The 22,182-nt window shown below is 54.5% G+C and overlaps 7 protein-coding genes across 7 annotated transcripts; 6 read left to right on the forward strand and 1 right to left on the reverse strand.

The window, feature by feature from the left end:
- Positions 1-67: 67 nt before the first annotated feature.
- On the reverse strand, positions 68-2,979 carry KRP23_9112 (DNA mismatch repair protein PMS1; the record flags this gene model as incomplete). The annotated part of the gene is made up of 8 exons (XM_067894633.1): positions 68-131; positions 193-242; positions 322-470; positions 536-1,580; positions 1,668-1,805; positions 1,885-2,355; positions 2,428-2,602; positions 2,672-2,979. 8 exons carry the CDS (start codon positions 2,977-2,979, stop codon positions 68-70), a joined length of 2,400 nt encoding a protein of 799 aa, XP_067742289.1.
- A 153-nt stretch (positions 2,980-3,132) lies between these two features.
- KRP23_9113 (Cytosolic acyl coenzyme A thioester hydrolase) lies at positions 3,133-4,528 on the forward strand (the record flags this gene model as incomplete). The annotated part of the gene is made up of 5 exons (XM_067894634.1): positions 3,133-3,240; positions 3,305-3,898; positions 3,966-4,105; positions 4,185-4,262; positions 4,348-4,528. The coding sequence occupies 5 exons, from the start codon at positions 3,133-3,135 to the stop codon at positions 4,526-4,528; spliced, it is 1,101 nt and encodes a 366-aa protein (XP_067742290.1).
- A 2,339-nt stretch (positions 4,529-6,867) lies between these two features.
- KRP23_9114 (uncharacterized protein) lies at positions 6,868-7,474 on the forward strand (the record flags this gene model as incomplete). The annotated part of the gene is made up of 2 exons (XM_067894635.1): positions 6,868-7,332; positions 7,472-7,474. 2 exons carry the CDS (start codon positions 6,868-6,870, stop codon positions 7,472-7,474), a joined length of 468 nt encoding a protein of 155 aa, XP_067742291.1.
- A 2,492-nt stretch (positions 7,475-9,966) lies between these two features.
- On the forward strand, positions 9,967-12,360 carry KRP23_9115 (Ribonucleoside-diphosphate reductase large subunit; the record flags this gene model as incomplete). The annotated part of the gene is made up of 1 exon (XM_067894636.1): positions 9,967-12,360. One exon carries the CDS (start codon positions 9,967-9,969, stop codon positions 12,358-12,360), a length of 2,394 nt encoding a protein of 797 aa, XP_067742292.1.
- Positions 12,361-15,419: 3,059 nt separating this feature from the next.
- KRP23_9116 (Mycofactocin maturase MftC) lies at positions 15,420-16,559 on the forward strand (the record flags this gene model as incomplete). The annotated part of the gene is made up of 1 exon (XM_067894638.1): positions 15,420-16,559. One exon carries the CDS (start codon positions 15,420-15,422, stop codon positions 16,557-16,559), a length of 1,140 nt encoding a protein of 379 aa, XP_067742293.1.
- Positions 16,560-19,872: 3,313 nt separating this feature from the next.
- Positions 19,873-21,123, forward strand: KRP23_9117 (uncharacterized protein; the record flags this gene model as incomplete). The annotated part of the gene is made up of 1 exon (XM_067894639.1): positions 19,873-21,123. The coding sequence occupies one exon, from the start codon at positions 19,873-19,875 to the stop codon at positions 21,121-21,123; it is 1,251 nt and encodes a 416-aa protein (XP_067742294.1).
- Positions 21,124-21,295: 172 nt separating this feature from the next.
- On the forward strand, positions 21,296-22,165 carry KRP23_9118 (Uroporphyrinogen-III C-methyltransferase; the record flags this gene model as incomplete). Its single annotated transcript, XM_067894640.1, has 1 exon — positions 21,296-22,165. One exon carries the CDS (start codon positions 21,296-21,298, stop codon positions 22,163-22,165), a length of 870 nt encoding a protein of 289 aa, XP_067742295.1.
- Between the last annotated feature and the right edge of the window lie 17 nt (positions 22,166-22,182).

Consider the following 22,182-nt stretch of genomic DNA (forward strand, 5'->3'; position numbering starts at 1 on the left):
AAAGTGGCTCACACTCACGCGCTAGTCGGACGGGACTGCGTGCTTGAGTACAAGAGATATCTCGCGTTCATTTGTTGTTGTTGCTGTCATCGAGATGCATAAGATCGACTAAGTGGCGAAGGGTAGGGCGGCTGGAGGCAAAAAAGACCATGTTAGATACCTAGAGATGACCCAATTCAGCTCAAGGCTTACCCGTGTGGACAATTCCACGGCTGGTCCAGGCCCGAGAGATTGCGAACGATCTATGATGGCAAGGGCACGAGGTTTCAAAAGTCAGAGACCAGCTAGTTTGCTTCGTAGCATCATATAAGTGCAGCCTACCTTTTGCATCTCCTCCTTGTGCAGTGCCGTTCCAATCATAATCGAACTTCTACACGCTCGCGATGCAAACATTGCCATTACTTTAGGCAAGCGGATGGTCGATGGATTTAACGGTGCGTCCATGAGAAGCGATGCGAGCTCGCGAATATCTGAACCCGACATAGACGTAAGATTAGATCACTTCATCTGGGTGGCAGTGCATGGCATTACGTACCTTCGGTACCGAACTGCGTGTGCTTCGTGAAAGGCAACGAAAGCAGCTTCAACTTTCGTGTGGTCGGAGCGTCTTTGTCTACCAAAAAGGTAAACCCATTCTTCGCAAACACATCCAGATGGTCCAAAATGATCATTTCTTCTCCAGCTGTCAGTTCCAACATCAGCGGTCGGACAAGAGGCTGCTGGTGCATGACTGTGGTCTGTTGCAGTGTTTCGTAGTTGAACTTTTCGTCGCTTGCGTGCTGGTCAATGATGAACAAGTCGTTGTCCAGCTTGCCAATGATGAAGCCAAGGTTGAACTGACCAAGTACCTCCATGCGCTTGAAATCCTCTTTCTTCAGCACGCGCTGTAAAGCTGCTGCTGCGAGCGCATTGTCTGTCTCGACAGTGTTACTATCGACCGAGGTCGAACATGCCTTCGGAACCTTGAGATGATTTGTCTTGTGTTTCTGCTTGTATTCGACTTCTTCCTCGAAATACTGCTGACGCTGCTTGAGCATCTCGTCGAAAGACCACACGTGCTCCTCTGGAGTCGAAGGGGCCGATTCAGACGGCAAAGGGGAGTATAATTTCTGCCTCTTTGCAGGGTTCCGCAAGTCCAAGACGACGGTTTCTGGAGATGAAGGTGGAGATGCAGTGCTCGTTTTCGATGATGGCGCCGGTTTTGTTTTCTCGATTTCTCGTAGTCTCTCTGGCACTCGGTCAGCACTTTGATCCCTCTGGAACCTCGGCTGCAAGACTTCAACAATTGCATGCTTTGGCCTTTGCTCATCCGAGTTATCTCGAGTTGCTTCACGTTGTGAGCCAGTATCCATTGGCTTGCCGTTGTCGTCTTCCCGGGTTTCTACAGTGAGCACGCGTTCAGACTGTTCAATTGCTGTGTCTTTTTGGCCTGGAGATGAGGGGATTGACGTAGCAGTAGACTCCTCAGGTTTTGCCACTCGAGCAAACGTTGTCATCAACGGCTGGACTGTAAATGTCCCTCGGCTAGGCTCGTATAACGTGTTCAGACCTCTCTTGAAGGCATCGATAATTTCTGCTTCCTAAACATCGAGTCAAATGTAAAACAAACGCGAAGATTAGATTCATACACAAAACGTAGTTTCTGATAGGAGAGATGCCACACGAACATGCTTCACAAAGGTCTCGCGTTTGTCGGGAGTAACATTCACGTCGTAGTCGCCAAGAGGAAGGTGAAAGTTCAGTACACACGCCGGCTTCTGCTTCATTTCGTATTGGCGCCACACTTCATTCAGCATCTTGGCCATCTACACGTATCATATAAAAAGGAATAATATGTGTTAGGTATCCAAAACTCACTTCCAACTGCTCAAACATTGTACATACCTTTGGCAAATCAAACGGTCGGCCATTGATGAAGAAGAACTGCCGGTCGTTGTCGCTTCGGCCGACCCCAGCTCCAACTTTGGAAACGTATCCCTCCACCTTGCGCACCTGTCCACTCAAAGTATCCTCTTCCTCTTCCATCTCAGAGCTTTTTTCCTCACTGTCATTGTCATCACCACTTGCCCTGTCCTTATCATCTCTCTCCTTGTTCATACTACCACGCAGCTCAAAGTCCACGTGTACCAAAGTTCTGAAAAACTTGGTGCCGAACACGTTGGCGATATTCTCCCCCATCGTCTGGTGCGCTTGAGTAGCCAGCACAACATGGCGAGTGGCGTTCTTGCCGGTAATATTAAACACGCAGATCTTAACGTTTGCACAGCTAACAGCATATGCCTGCAGCACCTTCAACAGCTTGGCGTAGTGTTTCTTGACGTTCCGCTGGAAGTCCTTAAACCGGACCGCCAGAGGCTACAACCACAGAAAAAGAAAAATCATCAGAACAGCCCCCTCTCTTTACTTAAGCAACCGACCTCTCCTTACCTTGAAGAGCTCTTCCACCGCGACGGTGGTGCCCACAGGCCTGGCCTTCATGGTCTCCTTTACTAGCGTCCCGCTCGCGTCATACTCCAGCAGCGCCCCCACCGCCTCGTTCTGCGTCCGTGTGACCACAGAGAAGTTCGCTGCCAGCTCGCAGATTGAGCTCAGCGCTTCCCCTCTACAAAATAAATACATAAAATAAGTAATAATTTCTAACAAATGAAATAATCCCACGCTGGCAGCGCACCGGAAGCCGAAGGACGTGACGTGCTCGATGTCCTCGAAGCTGCTGATCTTGCTCGTGTAGTGCTTGCGCGCTAGCGACGCGTAGTTCTCACGCGCGACGCCCGCGCCGTTGTCGCTCACCTCGAAGGAGTCGCGCCCGCTCTCCTTGAGCTTCACCTCGATCTGCGTGGCACCCGCATCCAGCGCGTTCTCCACCAGCTCCTTCACAGCCGTTGCCAGGTCCACCACCGACTGACCACTGCAGATGCGCTGCACGTCGCGCCGGTCCAGCACGTGCAGCGCCGACTCGGGAGTCGATGCGGAAGCCATCCAGCCCGGAATGACTTGCAGAGTGATGGTTCAACCCGCCAAACCGGACCCAAATTAATAATTTGTATATCTACCTAAACCGAACTTAAGTTGGGAATAAAAAAATAGTTTGGGTTTCCGCATCATGGCCACCAAGTGAAGTGACAGTCAACGATGGTGCTCAAGAAGCTGCTGGGGACGGCGCAGGACATGTGGCGCATGCGGCGCATGCCCACCCAAGTGCGCGCCAAGGACACACGACTGGCCTTCACCGATATCATCGTACGCTCCACAGTATCTGCCACTTTGTACCTCTGGAAACTCATGGTTGTGTACTCATTGACAGGGTGACGAGAGTCAGAAGGGAAGATGGCTGCGGACAGGCCCCATCCTGGAGCTCATGGACGTGCTGGCCGGCACCATTTCGTCCCGAGTGTCTCTGGGCCCCACCGCCACCATCTCGTTCGACCGCGTGGACCTGGTGAAGCCTGTATTCCACGGAGACCTGGTGCGCGTCGAGGGGGAGGTCATCGGCCTCAGCAACTCGTCCATGGCCGTGCAGGTGAGTGGTTACCGCCACGACGTCCCCTCGGGCACGTTCCAGCACACGCACAACGCCCTCATCACGATGGTGGCCATCAACCGCTTCGGGCGGCCGAGGAAGGGCCTCCCGCAACTCTTCGATGTCGACCGAGCCGACTACTGCCTCAAGATGAGGGACGTCGCGAACCAGCGTAAAGAGCTGGCCAAGAGATGGAGGAAGGAACAGAACGCCGTGGATAAAATCCCCTTCATTAAGAACGGAGACCTGCTGCCTGGTGAGAGCAAGGACGAGTACGTATCTGTGAGCGAGACGGAGATCGAAGTGCGCAACTGGTTCTTGCCGCGCAACCTCAACATTAACGAGACGGTGTTCGGTGGAGATCTGCTCGCTTGGATGGTACGTTCGGTGGTGGTTTGGTGGAGGGGCTGAGTTTCTTACATTTGCGTTTCTGTTGTTGGTGCAGGACCGAGCTGCGTTGTATTGCGCCCAGAACTTTACGAAATCCGAGAAAATGGTGACCATTGCTATGAACCGCGTGCTTTTCAAGCTGCCGATTTCCATCTCGGATATCGTGACGGCGCGTGCTCGGGTTGTCAACGTTCGGTGAGGGTTGGTTGGATTTATGCTGTGGATTCGAGCAATTTGAGTGCTAACTGCTTGCGTTTTGGGAATGGGGTGGCAGTCGGTATCGCCTGGAGGTCGAAGTCGAGGTGTTCGTTCATCCTATCGTCGATGGTGGTGAGCGCAAGTCGCACAGCGGGTAGGCCTACGACTCTCCTCCTCTTTGGGTGCTGGTTTAAACCCGCAGCCTGACGGCTCCTGTTTTTCCGTTTGTTTGTTGCTAGCTATTTTACGGTGCTGAACTTGGACGAAAAGGATGCGTTCAAGCCGATCGAAAAGGGCCTGAAAGTTGATGAAGACAACCAGCGTGAGATGCGGATGTTGATGAAGGCCCAGAAGCGCCTGGAGTTTGCGGAGGAGGACAAGAACTTGCACTCTTTGAAGACGCTGGAGCCTCGTTTGTGATTTTTGAAACACACCAAGGCAAACTTCCTATTCACCTGAACTCGCCTCCACTGCTACTTTGGAACAGGGGTGACGCCACGTGTCTACTGCGGGGAGGCTAGACTACTACTACTACAATAGAGGCGGAAGGTCAGCTCCCTCTTAGATACTTACCGCGCGACTTCGTTCATCTGATTGAGCAAGGCAACGTCAATCAATATAATTGCTCAGATTCCAGCAACGCTATCCGTTGGTCTTCCAATTCGATTAATGCTGAGTTGACAGTGGGAACTGTTCAACTCGCAGAGAAAGCGAAGCATCTCGCGCCGAAATTGTGCGTTGACGTCAAAGTTGCATCCGCATTTTCAAAGCAGAATTATGAAACATCATGCGATGCTGTAGAGTAAGACGGCACCACGCGGTCCGACGATCTCTGCCCATTGAAAATTTAGTGCTGCTCGAACTCGGTGAGACCGGCATGCCGCCAAAACGACAAGGCATGCGCTTGAAGATTTGTGCGATGGGGAATAGCCTGGCCCTCGCTTTCCGCCGTCGCCCGATTCTTGTGTTCGCGCCGTGTTTAGGCCACCTTCCAGTCGCAAGCCTTGCGGCAACGTGCTCAGAAGCAACCGCATCGATCGATCCGGCCGAATCTCGCGGACGGAAAAAGCAGAGCGCTGACCTTCATCAGGTCCAACTTCACGAAGCGAAGAGAGACCACTGCCACCATCTTCACTGCCCCTTCCTCCGAGCTTTTGAGCAGGACCACCGCTGGAATCTGCCCGCACTTTCACGTCTTGTGAACTTGAGTTGAGTGCCATCCTTCGACAGCTCTTTCGGATGTGCAGAGGTGGACTGCCGTCCATTTCAACACCGCGCTATCGACGGGACTCTTTTGGTACTTCCGTGGTACAGGTACATTAGACTCTTGACTCACAGCCAAGAGTTTGGTCTTGCCCTTCGGTGGTCTCCTAGACTTTAGCCTGGTCACTTGGACAAGTCGAGCACTCCGTTCACTGAACGCTATCCAGTCGAGGCCAGGAACGCTTAGCTTGGAAGCTCGGAACGGTGGCGGAGTGTCGGTGTCAGCGAAGCAATTGGATGGGACCGCGACGCGACGATGCTAGGTGAGTCCCCGGCGGCAGTGGCGTGACAGGAGCTGACAATGTCAGTTTGCCTGCGTCAACGACACGGACGAGCGGTATTGGACAGTGCGGTGGCCCTTGCATTTCATTCCAGGATGCTGCTCCCACAAGCATGAAATACAACGGCTCGAAATGTGACGACACTTAATGTACTTCGTTGTCGTCGTCCATGACCGGGGTACCAGATTGGTATCAATACCAGTGGAGCGGTCACCAACAAGTTCTGGTTGGCAATGGCGTTGGCAACGACCATTACCTTTCACAGCGCAGTGTAGTTGTACCGCGTTCAACCCGGCAACCATTCTGCCTCCGACTCGAATTTCGGGGTGCCACAACGTCCCTATCGCAGTCTTGAACCGGCCAGTGTGTAATGGGAAAATGCTTCTCAACACTAAAGAGGATCTGTGGCTGGCGGATTTTCGTGACAACAAGAAAATGAGAATGACATCCCAGTCGAACGGGTCCAATTGCTGTCTTGGTGCTTGATGTTTGTCGAGTTGTCGACGTAGTGAGCAGTAGTGTAACATCCGTTGGTGCTCACCCTGATGCGGTGACAACCAGAGTGCTACAACTTACTCACGCGCCTTTGCCTCCAGGTGCTTGATTGTGAACGGAGTCCAGCTCTGCCGTATGCAAACATCTACAGTACAATATGTATTGTGAAGACACCTTAGCTTGGAGGTCGTAAGTGTGCTTGGTCTCATTCACTGAAGATTCTACAGCATCCACCTGCTGTCGCTGATGCAACTTGCTGCAGTTGCAAGTGGCACCGACCGCATCGGAATCGGTGATCGTTGGCATGATCTCGGACGCAGCCGCATTGACGCTGGCGTGGTCCGCCGTTCAATGCGTCCTCGACCTTCCCCTCCCGGCGGCGCCACCACGTTTGATCTGCAGGGGCTCCAGTAACGACCGGGCAGTTCAAGGCCATCAGCGAAAGCCCGTGCTCTGGCGGCGCAAGGTGAGACTTTGCCAATCGCCCGTGATCACCTGGCCAAGTCTACGCGCGAGCGCCACAACGCAGCATCCAGGTGTCGGGCCTAGCGCACTTTCCACTGCATCTGGGCCTCGTCCGTGTGAACGTGGTCAACCTGTTCTTTACCTTTACATGTGCTCCAGGCCTCGGCCGGATGATGTGAGGCGCTCACTACGGAAAAGACCGTCTTGAAGACAGCATCTCGAGTGTCGACTCGAAATCTCGGACGGTACCATCAAATGGACAGGCCTCCAGTGCTTCGACAGGTCTCCAACTCTAGCCACACGCCCATGAGCTCTGACGGATCGGAGCCTACAGCGGTGCTCGGTGCCCCCATGTCTCGTGCCGACCTTGAACGCAGTCGCGCGCTCGACCAGAGCGGATTGATGTCGCCCGACACGTCGTACGGGAACCTGGACACGCTCAAAGCACCGGGCCCGGCCCCGCACGCCTTCAGCAACAACAACGTGCCGGTGAAGCCCAAGGTGGCGCTGTTCGACGCCAACTCGGAGCTTTCGACCGAGGGGTTCCGCCAACGCGCGGCGCTGCAGACGTGCTCGATCAGTTGGCAGCACATCTCGTACTTCATCCAGCCCAAGGAGAAGAAGCTCGCGCGTCTTCGCAACAACAGCAAGCGCGGCTCGGGGCCGTCGGGTCTCGAGGCGCAGTTCGAGCGTCAGCAGCCCCGTAAAATCCTCAACAACGTTTGGGGTCGATCGGGACCTGGCGAGCTGACGGCCATCCTTGGACCATCGGGAGCCGGTAAGACGACGCTGCTGGATATGCTCGCGGACCGAGTGCCGTCGGGAGGCTCGGGCGTGCACCTTGAGGGTCTCGTGGAAGTAAACGGACAACCCCGCGACCTGCGGACTTTCCACTCCATCATGAACTACGTGTCCGAAGACATGGCGTTCCTCGGAGCATTCACGGTGTTGGAGACCCTGCAGATCGGCGCCGGTTTGAGTCTGCCCGGCCACATGCCCCCCGTGCAGCGTGAGGCTCGTGTTCAGGATGTGATCGACGCTATGGGACTGCGGACGTGCGCCAACGCCCGCGTGGGTGACGTCTTCCACAAGGGAATTTCGTCTGGCCAGCGCAAGCGTCTTGGTATCGCTCTGGAGCTGCTTTCGGACCCTGCTCTTCTTCTCCTGGACGAGCCTACGTCGGGGCTGGATTCGTCTTCTGCTCGTGGCGTCATGCAGTACATCGAGCGGTTGTGCCAGGAAGGCGGCAAGAACGTCGTGTGCACTATCCACCAGCCTTCGTCGTCCATCTACGGCATGCTCACGAACTTGGTCATCCTGAGTAGCGGTGAGCTCGTGTACAGCGGACCCACCAACGCTGCGATTGCCCACTTCTTCTCCATGGGCTACGTGTGTCCGATGTACACGAACCCTGCTGAATACTTCGTCCACTTGGTGAACACCAACTTCCACGAAGGCCTCAAACTCGAGCCGTTCGTCCGAGCGCTGAAAGAAGGCACCGAGCCGCAGCGTCTCCGTGCTGATGTTGTGCGAGACCGCGCTCGCCGGGATCACCTGGCAAACCCGGAGCTGCTGAAGGCCATGCGGCCGTGGCCTATGGACCAGTTCTTCGTGCTCGTCAAGCGTAACATGACCAACAACTGGCGGCATCCCGGTGTCTTCTGGCTGCGCGTGATGATGTACGTGCTGCTGTCGCTGATGGTGGGAACCATGTACCTGAGCTCGAACAAGGACATCAAGGATATCTCCATCGTGCCGCTGCTCTTCTACGTGCAAGCTTTCCTCGTGTTCATGTCCGTCGCTGCCCTGCCCGCTCTGCTGGAGCACCGTGCAGTCATGGAGCGTGAAATGCGCTCGTACGCGCTGTCTCTGACGGGCTACACGATGTCGAACCTGCTGGCTTCGCTGCCAGGTATCCTACTCATCTCGGTACTCGCGTCCGCCATTGTCGTGTTCCTGGCCAACGTCAATTCGTTCGGGATGTTCCTTCTGAACCTGACGCTGTCGCTGATCGCTGCCGAGTCGTTGATGCATCTGCTTGGTGCTGCGGTGCCACACTACATTATGGGCATCGCACTCGGAGCCGGTCTCTTCGGTATGTTTATGCTCTGCGAAGGCTTCATGGTGCCGTTCGCAGACATGCCCGTGTACTGGAAGTGGGGCTACTACATCGCCTTCCACACGTACTCGTTCGAGTCGTTCATGTACGAGCACTTCTCCCAGGTGAACACGACCGAGTCGTGGGATCTGCTCAAGAGCTACGGCATGGACGATGTGAACGTCATGACGGACATGATTATCCTGGCATGCTACTCGGTGGTACTGCAGCTTCTCGTCATTGGGGCGTTGTTCCTCCGATTCAACCGACACCGCCGCCGCTAAGCAGTCAACTAGTGTCCTTATTAACGTTTGTATAAAGCATGATGAAAGTAATCGTGTTTCCTACGAAAGCCTCCGTCTGGTTTGATATTCTGTACGTGCAAACCACCGACTGACAGCATCTGCTTGGGGCTGCATGATAACCTCAAACTTCAACACTGCGCCGTTACTACCGGGTCGCGTTGGCAAGCTGTTACTCTTGAAGACGCACAAAGTTTCTCTACCAAGTAACGCGCCATCACTTCATGCATCTGACAGTCTGCAAGTCAAGCGTTCTCTAACCTGTACTTAGGGAACAGCCAGTCATGCAAAGTACAGGGACGTCTTCCACGGACATGAGAATCCTGTGTTGCCTCACTGCGGCCAAACCCTTCAGCTCGTACCTGGCAACGTTTGACAGCGCCACCGCCGCATTCAGCCAAGTACCTGCGTTCTCTTTGGTTACCCCGATGACATTTTGCTACAAGCTTCGGTGTGCGAAACTGAACTGAACGGGTACTCCACCGTTGTCGTCGTGCTCCAGCGATGTCACCGAATCTTATAATAATGCTGCGAGTGCTGCGGTGTTGTGGCAACAGCAGCGATGTCCGGATGGAAAATAAAAGAAGTACAAATAAATTGCTACGGTGGATTCCTGTTGACGACAACCGCTTTATCACGATGGACACACGTGCATCTCCGCTAGGCGGTCTTATCCCGTTTAACGTTTTGTAGACGCCGAGCGTTTTTGGCGCCAAGGCTGTGCCTATTTTGAAAACCCCGCCAAAAGGTTGACACGCCTCCGGCACGCACTCTCGATTCTCATTGGTCATTTTCCAAACTCGTTTTCGTGTGGTCTTTTCGTCCAATCACAGATGTCTAATGGAGATGGTTTTATCCAATCACAAGTGGTTTCCAACGCGTCCCCACCTTCCAACCGACGTCAGTCTTCAATCCGCCGGCTCGCGCACAGATCTCCTCCTCCTCTTTGCCGGTATGTACGTGGTCAAGCGCGATGGGCGCTCCGAGGAAGTCAAGTTCGACAAGATCACGGCGCGCATCACCAAGCTCTGCTACGGACTGAACCCGGACTATGTGGACGCCGTCAAGATCTCGCAGAAGGTCGTGGCGGGCGTGTACCCCGGCGTAACCACGTCCGAGCTGGACGAGCTGGCCGCCGAGACGGCCGCGTACCAGAGCACGCAGCACCCAGACTTCTCCAAGCTGGCGGCGCGCATCGCCGTGTCCAACCTGCACAAGAACACGAACAAGGTCTTCAGTGACAACATCGAGGTCTTCCACAAGAACACGCACGAGAAGACGGGCGCCGCGGCGCCGCTCATCGCCGACGACGTGTATGCGCTCGTGATGGAGCACAAGGACGAGCTTAACTCGGCCATCATCCACGACCGGGACTTTGAGTACGACTACTTCGGCTTCAAGACGCTCGAGCGGGGCTACCTCTTCCGCGTGAACGGAAAGGTCGTGGAGCGCCCCCAGCAGATGATCATGCGCGTGGCGCTGGGTATTCACAAGCAAGACATCCAGGCGGCACTGCACACGTATGAGCTCATGTCACAGATGTTCTTTACGCACGCGACGCCCACGCTCTTTAACGCCGGCACGCCGCGTCCGCAGCTGTCGTCGTGTTTCCTGCTGGCCATGCAGGACGACTCGATTGAGGGCATTTACGACACGCTCAAGCAGTGCGCGTGCATCTCCAAGTGGGCCGGAGGTATTGGCATTAGTATGCACAACATCCGCGCCACGAACAGCTACATCCGCGGCACGAACGGATCATCCAACGGGATCATCCCCATGCTGAGGGTCTTCAATGACACGGCCCGCTATGTGGACCAGGGAGGAGGCAAGCGCAAAGGCTCGTTCGCCATCTACCTGGAGCCGTGGCACGCCGACGTGTTCGAGTTCCTGGAGCTGCGCAAGAACCACGGCAACGAGCTGCACCGCGCGCGCGACCTCTTCTACGCTCTGTGGGTCCCCGATCTGTTCATGAAGCGTGTGGAAGCGAACGGCAAGTGGAGCCTTTTCTGCCCCAATGAGGCCCCCGGACTCTACGAGTGCTGGGGCGACGAGTTCGAGACTCTGTACGAGAAGTACGAGAAGGAGGGGCGCGCGCGCAAGACGATCAATGCCCAGCAGCTGTGGTTCGCCATCCTGGACGCGCAGATTGAGACGGGCGTGCCGTTCATGCTGTACAAGGACGCGGCCAACCGCAAGTCGAACCAGCAGAACCTCGGCACGATCCGCTCGAGCAACTTGTGCTGCGAGATTATGGAGTACACGTCGCCCGATGAGGTGGCGGTGTGCAACCTGGCGTCTGTGGCCCTCCCCAAGTTTGTGGAGGATGGAGTGTTCAACTACCAGAAGCTGTACGAGGTGACCAAGGTGGTGACCCGGAACTTGAACAAGGTCATTGACGTCAACTACTACCCCGTGGAGGAGGCGCGCAAGTCCAACATGCGCCACCGCCCGGTTGGTATTGGCGTCCAGGGTCTCGCGGATGCATTTATCCTCATGAACTATGCGTTCGAGAGCCCGCAAGCCCGTGAACTCAACATGAACATCTTCGAAACGATCTACTACGCTTCTATGGAGACCTCGATGGAGATCGCCAAGGAGCTGGGCCCGTACGAGACGTTCCAGGGATCGCCTGCCAGCAAGGGTATCTTCCAGTTCGACATGTGGGGCGTCACCCCGTCTTCGGGCTTGTGGGATTGGGCTGCGCTCAAGGAGAACGTGATCAAGCACGGCATCCGCAACTCGCTCCTCGTGGCTCCGATGCCCACTGCGTCGACGGCTCAGATTTTGGGCAACAATGAGTCCATCGAGCCGTACACGTCGAACATGTACAACCGCCGCGTGCTGGCTGGTGAGTTCACGATCGTGAACAAGTACCTCATGAAGGAGCTGATCGAGCTGGGCATCTGGACGCCTGAGGTGCGCAACCAGATTCTGGCTGACGGTGGCTCCGTGCAGAAGGTGAAATCCATTCCGGACCAGGTCAAGGAGAAGTACAAGACGGTGTGGGAGATCAAGCAGAAGGCCGTGTTGGACCTGTCGGCGGACCGTGGCGCCTACATTTGCCAGAGCCAGTCGCTGAACATTCACATTGCCGACCCGACGATTAGCAAGCTGACGTCCATGCACTTCTACGCCTGGAAGAAGGGGCTCAAGACGGGCATGTACTACATGCGCGGACGCCCGAAAGCCGACGCCATCCAGTTCACCGTGGACAAGCAGGGCCTCGACGAGCAGCGCGCGCAGGAGGACCAGACCGCTGCCACTGCCACGCCTGCCCCTGCTGCGGTAGTCGAAACCGTGACCCGAGCAGGCGACGACGAGGACGAGTGCCTGGTGTGTGGCGCTTAAGCGCACGGAATCGAAGCGTTGAGGTTCTGTTGGCTGGCTGGATTTCGCATTGAGACTAGCGATGCAGTCAAGCTGCGGGTTTAGATATCCATTTCGTAGGAAGTATAAACGAATTCAAGCCACATTATAATGTGCTTCTTGCCAGTTTCCTGTGTCGGATTCGATGTATTATGACTCGCTGCGGTCGCGAATTAATTAAGCAGCGATTCCATCCTTGACGGGCGGTCTGGCCGTTCTAATCCGTAGAGCCGAATAGGCACTCGAACCATCTAAAAGGTTTCTGCGAGTCCTTGAAAACCCCGTCGTGCGTCAAGAACCCCGTGTCTGCGTGGTTGAGTTCTGCGGCGTAGAATCTATCCAGATAGCTGTCGCCGAATAGCGAAGGTGAAAGGCCCCCGAGGCAGCTCTGGAACTCGATGAGACCATCGTTCTCGGGCGACTTGTGTGGGATGACTGTGCCCCCAATGACGCTCGATATTGTGAACTTCGACATGACTCCGTTGTACGACGTGCTGCAAATTGCCGCGCTTACGTTTCCCCGGTACGCCTCCTGCGCGGCTGCGTACGCCGCGTTCAGTTCAGGAGAGCTAGCGCGTCCGTTTTGGTAGCATGTCGACAAGCGAGCAGGGGACATGTGGCAATCCCCCGTGATGCTGAAAAGCGTCTTCATAAAGGGGTTGATTTCGCCCTCGCAGATATCCTGAAGGTAGCCCACCGCCATACTTCCCATCATCGGAGCGCTCAAGCTCACCCACAGCGTGTCCTCTCCGAAGCTACACACTCCGTTGGCAAGAGCTCCAGCCATCGCGAGTCCACCCATCGAGTGCGTCACCACAATAGTATCTTGAATGGTGCGAGACGTCAAGTCGCTGGTGTCACTCATTGAGAGAGAGTGGTCGCAGAACTTTTGCTGCAGCGTAGGGTTGGTCCAGGCGTAGTGTTGAGGACGGCGTACTTGATTGTTGAGCAGCATGGGGCGTGATCCCCAATGTCACCCATTTTCTCATTCGTCTTGTCCGGAGAATCCTGGAGTTCTGCTTCTTCGTTTGGGTTACCGAGACCGTGCAAGAAGATGCATGGCCGCGGTGTGATCATACACGAGCACGTCGACGCCATGCCAGCCGATGTCTTTAGCTTTCTCGAGTTGTCTGACGAAATGGAGTCCCCAGTAAGAAGTGCAAGCGCACTGGGCGTCACCGACGTAGGCGTTGACACGACACCGCATGATGTATCGCCATCGCTTAGCTTTGGGGTTGAAATCTTGTGTAGCTGGTAGTCTAAGTACTCCACCGACATCTTGATATTGCCTCCGTAGGCGATAAACCCGGACGGACCCGACGTACAAACAGTAAAGTCTTCTCTGCCAAACGGTGTCGCCGTCTTGAGTAGCGTCCCACCCGCACACTCGAAACCATCCTCGTTACGTGGTGTACTCGGAACGACCTTCAAAGTGTTGAGCGCGGACACGATAGAGTCGAACGGCGCGATCGACGAGAGGCAGCGAACCGTTTGTGAGACTGCAGACGTGGTGTCGTTGCCCAAGCTCTCCACGACATACGCCGCCCCGTCGACGAGCAGGTAGGTGAATTGTGAGTCGCCTTGAATGAAGGTGGCGAATCCGTCGTAGCGTACGTTGGATCCGTTGGCCGACACGATGGGCTTCGCGAATACGTCGAAGACGGATTGTCCGTGGATGTTCATGTTCTTGCCATAAAGCATGATGCGGAGGTGGACAGAGGAAGCGTCTGCAAGCGTAGCAGATGGACCTTGTGTTCCATCTTGCGACCAGCTGAGCACTGACGGAGCTCGGAGGATAATAGCGGATACGAAGGTGGCAGCAAAAGTGAACCAAGCTGATAACTGCATTCTGTGAGCTCAATGCGTCGCCGCGGTTGGATAACTAAGAATGAGGTACTGATGGCGATCACACACCTGGCTGAATATGGCACGGTTCCCGTTCAGTTATACAGTTTTCCCATGAAGGTGGTTCGAGCTTTGCGAACCACAGCCGGGGCCGAAGTTGTGACTAAACCGGTCGGTGATGCTTTCGCATTTCCTATAATCCTGTATTTGACATCGCGACGCTAGCAACAGCTCAGCTTTCAGACTTGGTAAGATCGAATAATGCTTGGAAGTCCTCAACAGTATTGAATCGGAAAACTGACGTAAAATAACGTTGACAGTCAGCGACAGACGTGATATGTCTCCTGCTCTGATGTTTACCCGTATCGCCTGGGACCACCTAAACCGTAAACTATTACTGAGGCAAGCGTACACTGTAGTTACATTGCGAAGCTGGCTACCAGAAGCTCAAACGGGGATTAATTTGAAGCCAACTCAGGCAAAAACGAGATGCACGAAACGACATCAACGGTAGCGACATTCTAACGATGTACTTGAAATGATCAATTCAATATCAATATAATTTTTACTGCTTACTCGGGGTTGGTCGTTCTTAGTTTAATTTTTTTTATACTTATACAAGAACGTATCCCATAACTTGTCAAGAATTTATCGTTCAAATCTTGCGGTTTGTACAATTCGTCGTGCATGTTGAACGGCGAATTCCCTGAAGGTTGAACCCCCAACGCCAACTGTTGTATCTGACAGCATGATACATGTTGTGCATGATCTCGATTAAGAAAGCTGGGTGGTTCTTGATCATTGCGTTGACTTGTTGGATTGCTCGCGGAATGGAAAATGTGTTCGGCTTAGCTCCAGACTGCGGTGGTTGCGACGCTTGGTTGGAGATCCAGACGAGATCATGTGCCTGGTCCTGCAAAGAATTCGACGCCAACCATTCCCATCATTAAACTCAATACATGTTAAAGAAATGTTTTCATTGTGCGGTATCTGATTCTTTGGAATCAGATTTGACTATTTGGGAATTGGTCTGATTCTTGGGTAAAATGTGTCGGCATGGATGCTACCCATAGTGGTCATATAGAAGTGTGTGCTCTATCACTGGCTGGCAAGTGGTCATGCATGTTATGCGTGCCAGTCAATGTCCATGGAGCTCCCTCATTCGTAGTCTTTCCCATTCAACACAACCGTTCACCATGCTGTACTTCTTGACGCTGACTCAGCGCTGCAACCTGGCCTGTACGTACTGCGGGTCGTCCGAAGAACTGGACATCGAGGACCTCATCGATCCACTTGACTGCAAGTACAAAATCGACGCACTGGACAAGCTCACGACTCCGTTGAGCAACGAAGAGGAACCGTTCGCCATTTGCTTCTATGGTGGCGAGCCGCTTCTGCAGTTGCGGCAGATCAAGAAGGTCATGGCCCAGCACAAGGGCAAGGCCACGAGGTTCGTGCTGCAGACCAACGGCACCAAGCTCAACCGCACGCCCACCAACGTGGTGAACAGGATGGACACCATCTTGATCTCGGTGGATGGAGGTGAGCAGGTCACCGACACGAACCGAGGAGCGGGCACTTGGCGTCAGGCCATTGACAACGGATACTTGATCCGCAAGAACGGATTCAGCGGCGACTTGATCGCCCGAATGACGGTGAGCCACGTGAGTGGAGACATCTACCAGGACGTCAAGGATCTATTCGATCTGGGCATCTTCGACCACGTGCACTGGCAATTGGACGCGCAGTGGAGCACCCCCATGTACGCCGGATACGAAGACCGTGGCGGCTTCCTCAAGTGGCGCGACGAAGTGTACAATCCGTCAATCGCCCAGCTCGCGACGTATTTCCGTGACACTCTAATGATCGAGAAGAAGCTGCTTGGTATCGCTCCTTTCTTGCCGCTGCTACACTCGATAATCACCGGTGAGAAGGCGACGCTGCGTTGTGGATCGGGTCGCGATGCGTTCAACGTGCGTACGGGTGGGGGCATCTCGGCCTGTCCGATTGCACCGGACAGCGACCTGCAGTACGATTTGGCTCACATCAACGACGCTGACTTCACCCCGGAGAAGGTGCGCGACTCGATCAAGATCGGAGGCTTGTGCTTGACTTGCGATGTGAAGGACGTCTGCGGCGGACGATGCCTGTACGCGAACAAGACGATGTGGTGGGGGGAGGAAGGCTTCCTTGCGGTGTGTGAGACCGTGAAGCACCTGATCCAGTGCATGCGCGATATCCAGCCGGACGTGGAGAGCGCGATTGCGCAGGGCATCATCGAGTTGGAGGACTTGAACTATCCGAAGTACAACAACTCGGTCGAAGTGATTCCGTAGAGGTCAACATCATAACGAACATTGCGCGTTCTGCTCGAAAGCTGCCGCACATTAATATACCTGACTGGCACACAGCTTTCAGAGCGTTATCCGCAACAATAACACAAAGCTCCGGGTGGGCCGGGCAGCCAACGCACAATGGCTGTTTGGCGTATTAATCAACACGTAACTCGTAACTCTCTCGAGCGACCAAACCTAGCGCGCTCTGATATACGTATAGCACCGGTAGGCGTCAGCAGGAGCACAAGATAGGACAAGTCTTCGTTGTAGACGGTTGCAATTTGAGCAATATGCTGTGCTCGATCAAGTTGGGACCATTTCTGGGCCCTGCTGGCTCAACATCTTTTTCAGTGAGCAGCATGTGTCCACTTGAATTTGAAGCTGAAGTCGGTGCCTATGACGAAACAGAATGCATTAACACTTCTCATCGCAACGACGACGATGTTGAGAACTTACCAACGTGCACGAGCGGAACTTGCATAACATACACGAACCACAGCATCAACTTGGACTGTATCATCGTTGCTTGCGTCTCCAGCACAAACCCGAGCTGATGCAGGGACGAGATCCCGAGCATGCGCTTAAGGACAGCCGTGGCAATGATAAGCGACACAAATTCGAGCATGCTGTAGGCCAGCACCAAGCTGACATTTGTGTACAGCTGGTCACTCGAGAGTCCATCGAACGACTGAATGTAGACTCGGTTGGGAGTGTGGAAGGCTAATACCAGATAGAGAGCTGTGAAGTGAAGGCAAAACACTAAATGCGTCAGCGAGTGTCCTGGAGCGCATGAATAACTCCTGTGCCTTACCGTAGACCATGGGGAGCATAGCTTCTGTGTACTCCACAAGAATGAGGTACTCAGTGATATATAACACACGTGCAGTTGTGTTTATGAACTTCACGCGTTCCTGGCGGGAGAAAAGAAAATCCGGTCCGCGGTAGGGCCTAGAAGACTTTGATTTGGTCCCAGAACTCGAAAATACGTTGACTCCCTGTTGCATTGGGCTTAGCGGGTACACTTGCGTTGCTTTTGGCATTATTTGCTTGACGTTATTACCGCCATTCGGATTCACACGGCTCAAACTTACTGTTTCGGCGCGAATTGGTGCTCGAAACTCACCAGAGACCTTGTTTTGCCTCAGACTCTTGGAACTTGGGGCCGCTTTAAGACGTAGCAAGTCTCGTTCCTTGCTGTTACCACAACTGTGCAATTGACTATTCATCTCGCCGCGATCTTCCATTGCTAGCATCCACATCGCCACTTCCACGAAACTTTTACCAGCGAGAGGATGGCGAGCTGGGATTCTAGCCATGAGATCTGACACTTCACTGAGCACTCGCATGGTGCCGGTCATTGCCAACCAAAAATGCAGCACGTCTACGAGCATGAGCACTGCCGTAGTCGCGGGAGACGTGGAATTTTGCACAGCGCAGGAAACGTAAAGTGCGTTGAAGACTTCGACGTTAAAAATGACGACTTCAGGCTTGATATCGTTCTGGTCTGCAAGCGTGTAGCTGATCCAGCTTTCTCCAGCAGCTTTAATGGTAGGCAGCATCAAGACAAACAGTGTCTGGTAAAAGTCGCTTAATGAAGTAAACCCAAAAATGTACAGCGGATAGATGAACGTAAGCGCAACTTGCCACGCGAAGACCAACACATGCCGGACGAGGTCTCGGCGTAGTCCAGCATCGGACCGCCACTGACGACCCCACATGTACCAAAAGCTCACCACAATGACAACGCAGCTCGGAGGCGAAGCTACGAGCATACTAAATGGTACTGGGAAAGCTACCCAGACACCCACTGAGAAGACAGCGGCAAATGACGCAATGCTTCCAGCTAGTGCAATGAGTATAATCGATCGGTGCTTCATCTTCAACCTCGCGAGGCTGTGACTCATTTGCAGCAACACTGAGTAATCCACAAAGTACGTGACCGTCGAGGCTCGAATCCAGAAAGCGTAGTTCTTGTACGGCCCCGCTTCCGGTGGAGCTAGCGGCACCGATTCCACTAACATGGCCAACGCGATGCACGGTAGTGATGTAAGTAGACACACAAGTACAAGTCGGCAACGTGCTGTGCCTTCCGTGTAAGAATTCATCCAGCGTAGTCGTTCGATCGAGTAGCAGCCGTGGGGCTGCAACTTCTTGGCCACATTACTGAGTGGTTTCCAACACGCAAAGGCACCCATGAACTGCTCTCTTGGCTTGCGACGAAGAAATACCGAGAGTCGAAGCTGCACACATGACAAATATATATATATTTTTTTACAAAAGTATATTTGCGTCATTCCCGTCCTTTCGTAAACCTTCGTTGCCCAGAAGCGTGTCATTGATTCGTTGCTCGGATAAGCGCTGGTCGAGTGTTGAGCAGCTCTTAACTATTTTTTGACCAAGTCAGTCAAACATATACGGGCAACTGCAATGTGGGTGAGCTTAGCTGCGATTGTGTCGTGGCTGCCGACGCCCTTCTTGCCAGGAGAATCGCTCGCGGGAAACGCATTTTGCAATCGACAGCTGGGCTTCGGCCATCTGGAGACACTACATCTTGGAATCTCGGACAAGCAAAGGCTCAGCTGAAGTCGTTGACAGTGATGCATATTACCGTAAGCTACTCCACTGGAGGCCGTAAGATCAGGTCGAAGCATCGCTTTCGCGATCCGAGAAACTGATGGTCACGAACGCTCGAAGTCAGTCGAATCTTGCTCGAACCGCTAGATTCGATGCCAAGGCGAGTCTTGGAACCAAGCCATATAGGATAGCTACCGTAAATCTTTTAAGCTCTTGCCATAGACTTCGTAGCACTGCTACGCTAGCAGCACCTTGGAGTAGTGAAAGCTTCTGAGCACTTTTTGCGTTGCTTGTCTCGAAAGGGTCTCTCCTCGCGCGCCGTTCCCTGCTGGCTCCTTCTATAATAGTCCACCACCACGTCTCCGCCTCAATGCTTGGCCATGGTGAGGAGATACTTGCAATGTACTAGCGCCTAGGAAACCACGGCAACATTGCATCAGCATGAGCTCCGGTAAGGCGTCGATGCGACTACATGTACGGCGTCACTTCTGCTCGATAGGTGGGCCGTATCCGACGTCATCCAATCCTTCTCTGCAGCATTTCATGTTATTCAACCGTTTCATGACACAGTGCAGTCGTGCCCAACCTCTCAATGTCCCTGCTTGAACTCCCACCACCCGGCCCAATATGCCTTTCCATGGGGTAAATTTCGCCCTGCGCGTGCAACCGACGCGATGGGCGGTTTTTCGTCGCCATTTGCCATTCCCCAGCACCAGCAGCAAAGCGCCAGCTCCTCCCTATGAAGCGTCGTCCGCTGCGCGCCGTGGGCAGCTTCGGGCTGTACGCGTTCTGCATCTGCCTGTCCACCATCGCGCTGCAGGCGCTCACGTCCCCGTCGCCGGCGCCTTTCCTGAGCCGCTTGAGCCCTGTGAACTCGTTCCTCTGGCGCTCCGAGGCGTCCGAGATCAGCTCCGTGGACTTGCGACTGCGCAACTTGTCGGTGCATCGCGTTCGCTACGTGGACGAAGACGCAGAGGAACAGGAACATGCTCCAGATACTAAAACGTCCGTCCGCAAGGCGCTGAGCGACTTGTTAACGGCTTCAACGACGCGAGCGGAGGTGTCAAGCGTTGTGGTCACGTGGGAGGACCACCCGCTAGCTGTTCATGCTCGTGCTAAAGACGCACGCCTGGAAGAGGAAGAAGAAGGCGATTCAGAGCCTGTAGCCCTCGACGGAGGCTCCGAGTCGTTTTCGTACGAGGTGCAGATTTGGGTGACAGGGTGGGGACTCGACGGGCTCTGGAACCCTGCAAATAGGAGGGTGGTTACGAGAGACCCGTTCCTTGTGCTGGTGGACTTGCCACGGGAGCATGAAATGGGTTTCCGTGTGAGGATGAAGGCCAAGCAGACTAAGAGGTCGCTGCTGGGGTTCTTGCTGCCGATGGGCTTCTTCTCGACGGAGACGGATGGGCCCTGGAGTGACGTGGTTACGCTGTCCCCGACGCGGGATGACGAGCTGGAGGCTATTGTGATGTATTTAGCGAGCAACAAGCCGCTGCTGTTGCTATTGGCCGTGTGCATCGGATCGGGGTGCCTTGTGGTGGCACAGCTGTATTTCCGACGACGACTGGCCGTGCGTCGACAGCGGAAGCTATTGCAAATGCAGCCCAGCCGTCGGTCGTCCTCTGAGAAGGACGACGCTGAGGTTGACGCTGCTACAAGTGCAGAAGACAGCAGCAAGTCGGTGCAGGAGCTGGAGCACGAGATCCGCGATCTGCGTCAAGAGCTCGCGGACTCGGAGGACGAGGTACGGCAGCTCATGCTGTTCAGCGGATACGGCATCGATTCGCTGGCGCCGCACGAGCTCGAGCAGCTCGAACGCGAGCTCAAGCACACCCTCAAGCGCATTCACCATCTCAAGAAAAACGCTCCAGCGCCGGAATCAGGCGACCTCAAACCCGTAGACGAGCAAAACCGACGGGAGAGACGGCGACTCAAGCAGCGAGACGCTCTGCCCATGAGCCCCATCTACGAGCACCGCTCGTTCTGATTGCCGAGAATCTCTATTTATCTATAAACCCGCTCGCCACAGCAACAGCAACACAACCGGGAGTTGTAGCTATCCACTTCAAATGTAGCCATTTTATCATTCATGAGGTGGTTCACACTACATTTACGTTTTGTACAGCTTTCGGCAGTCAAACCTACCCGAATAGCACACGATGGCGGTGCGTGACGTTGCTCTGGGCGCGCTCTCGGGGGCTCTGCTATCCGCTCTTGTGTCGCACGTGGTGCTTCCTCGCCTGCGAACACGGCAGATGCGCTCGCAAGCCGCCAGAGGCACTGTGTATCTCGTGGGCGCTGGCCCGGGCGATCCGGAGCTGCTTACACTCAAGGCCCGACGGCTGCTGGCCAGCGCCACGTGCGTCGTGGTGGACGACCTGGTGGGCCCCGAAGTGTACGCACTCATCCCCAAGGACTGCGAGATCGTGTACGTGGGCAAGAGAGGAGGCAGGAAGGACTCAACCAAGCAGGTGGACATTGACGCCGTCCTGGTGGACAAGTGTCGTCATGGACACATTGTCGTCCGCCTCAAAGGGGGCGACCCCATGGTATTCGGCCGAGTGCACTCGGAGATCCGCGCGCTGTACAGAAATCAGTGCAAGTTCGAGGTGGTGCCGGGCATTTCCTCGGCTTTGGCTGTGCCTGCGACGGCCAACATCCCCGTGACGCACAAGACGCTGAGCACGAACTTCGTTGTCATCTCGGGCCACAAACCAGCGGAGATGGACTTTGCCACGCTGGCGAAAGTGGAGACTATTGTGCTGCTGATGGCAACGCGAACGATTGGAAGCATTTGTGAGAGTTTGGTGGAGAGCGGCAAGGATAAGGGCACCCCCGTGGCGTTGATCCATTCCGGGACGAACCCAGATCAAGTGCTGCTGCTGGGAACGTTGGAGGACATTGCCACGAAGACGGAGGGACAAAAGTACTCGCCGGCGATTATTGTTATCGGACAGGTGGCCAAATACGGAGATCTCAAGGCGTACCTGGACGAGTCGGACGATGAACCGATCAACACCGACGTTTAGAGAGGAAGTAGAGTGAT

This window comes from Phytophthora ramorum (genome assembly GCF_020800215.1).
Source record: "Phytophthora ramorum isolate Pr-102 chromosome Unknown Phyram_PR-102_s0008, whole genome shotgun sequence".
Lineage (NCBI taxonomy): Eukaryota > Oomycota > Peronosporomycetes > Peronosporales > Peronosporaceae > Phytophthora > Phytophthora ramorum.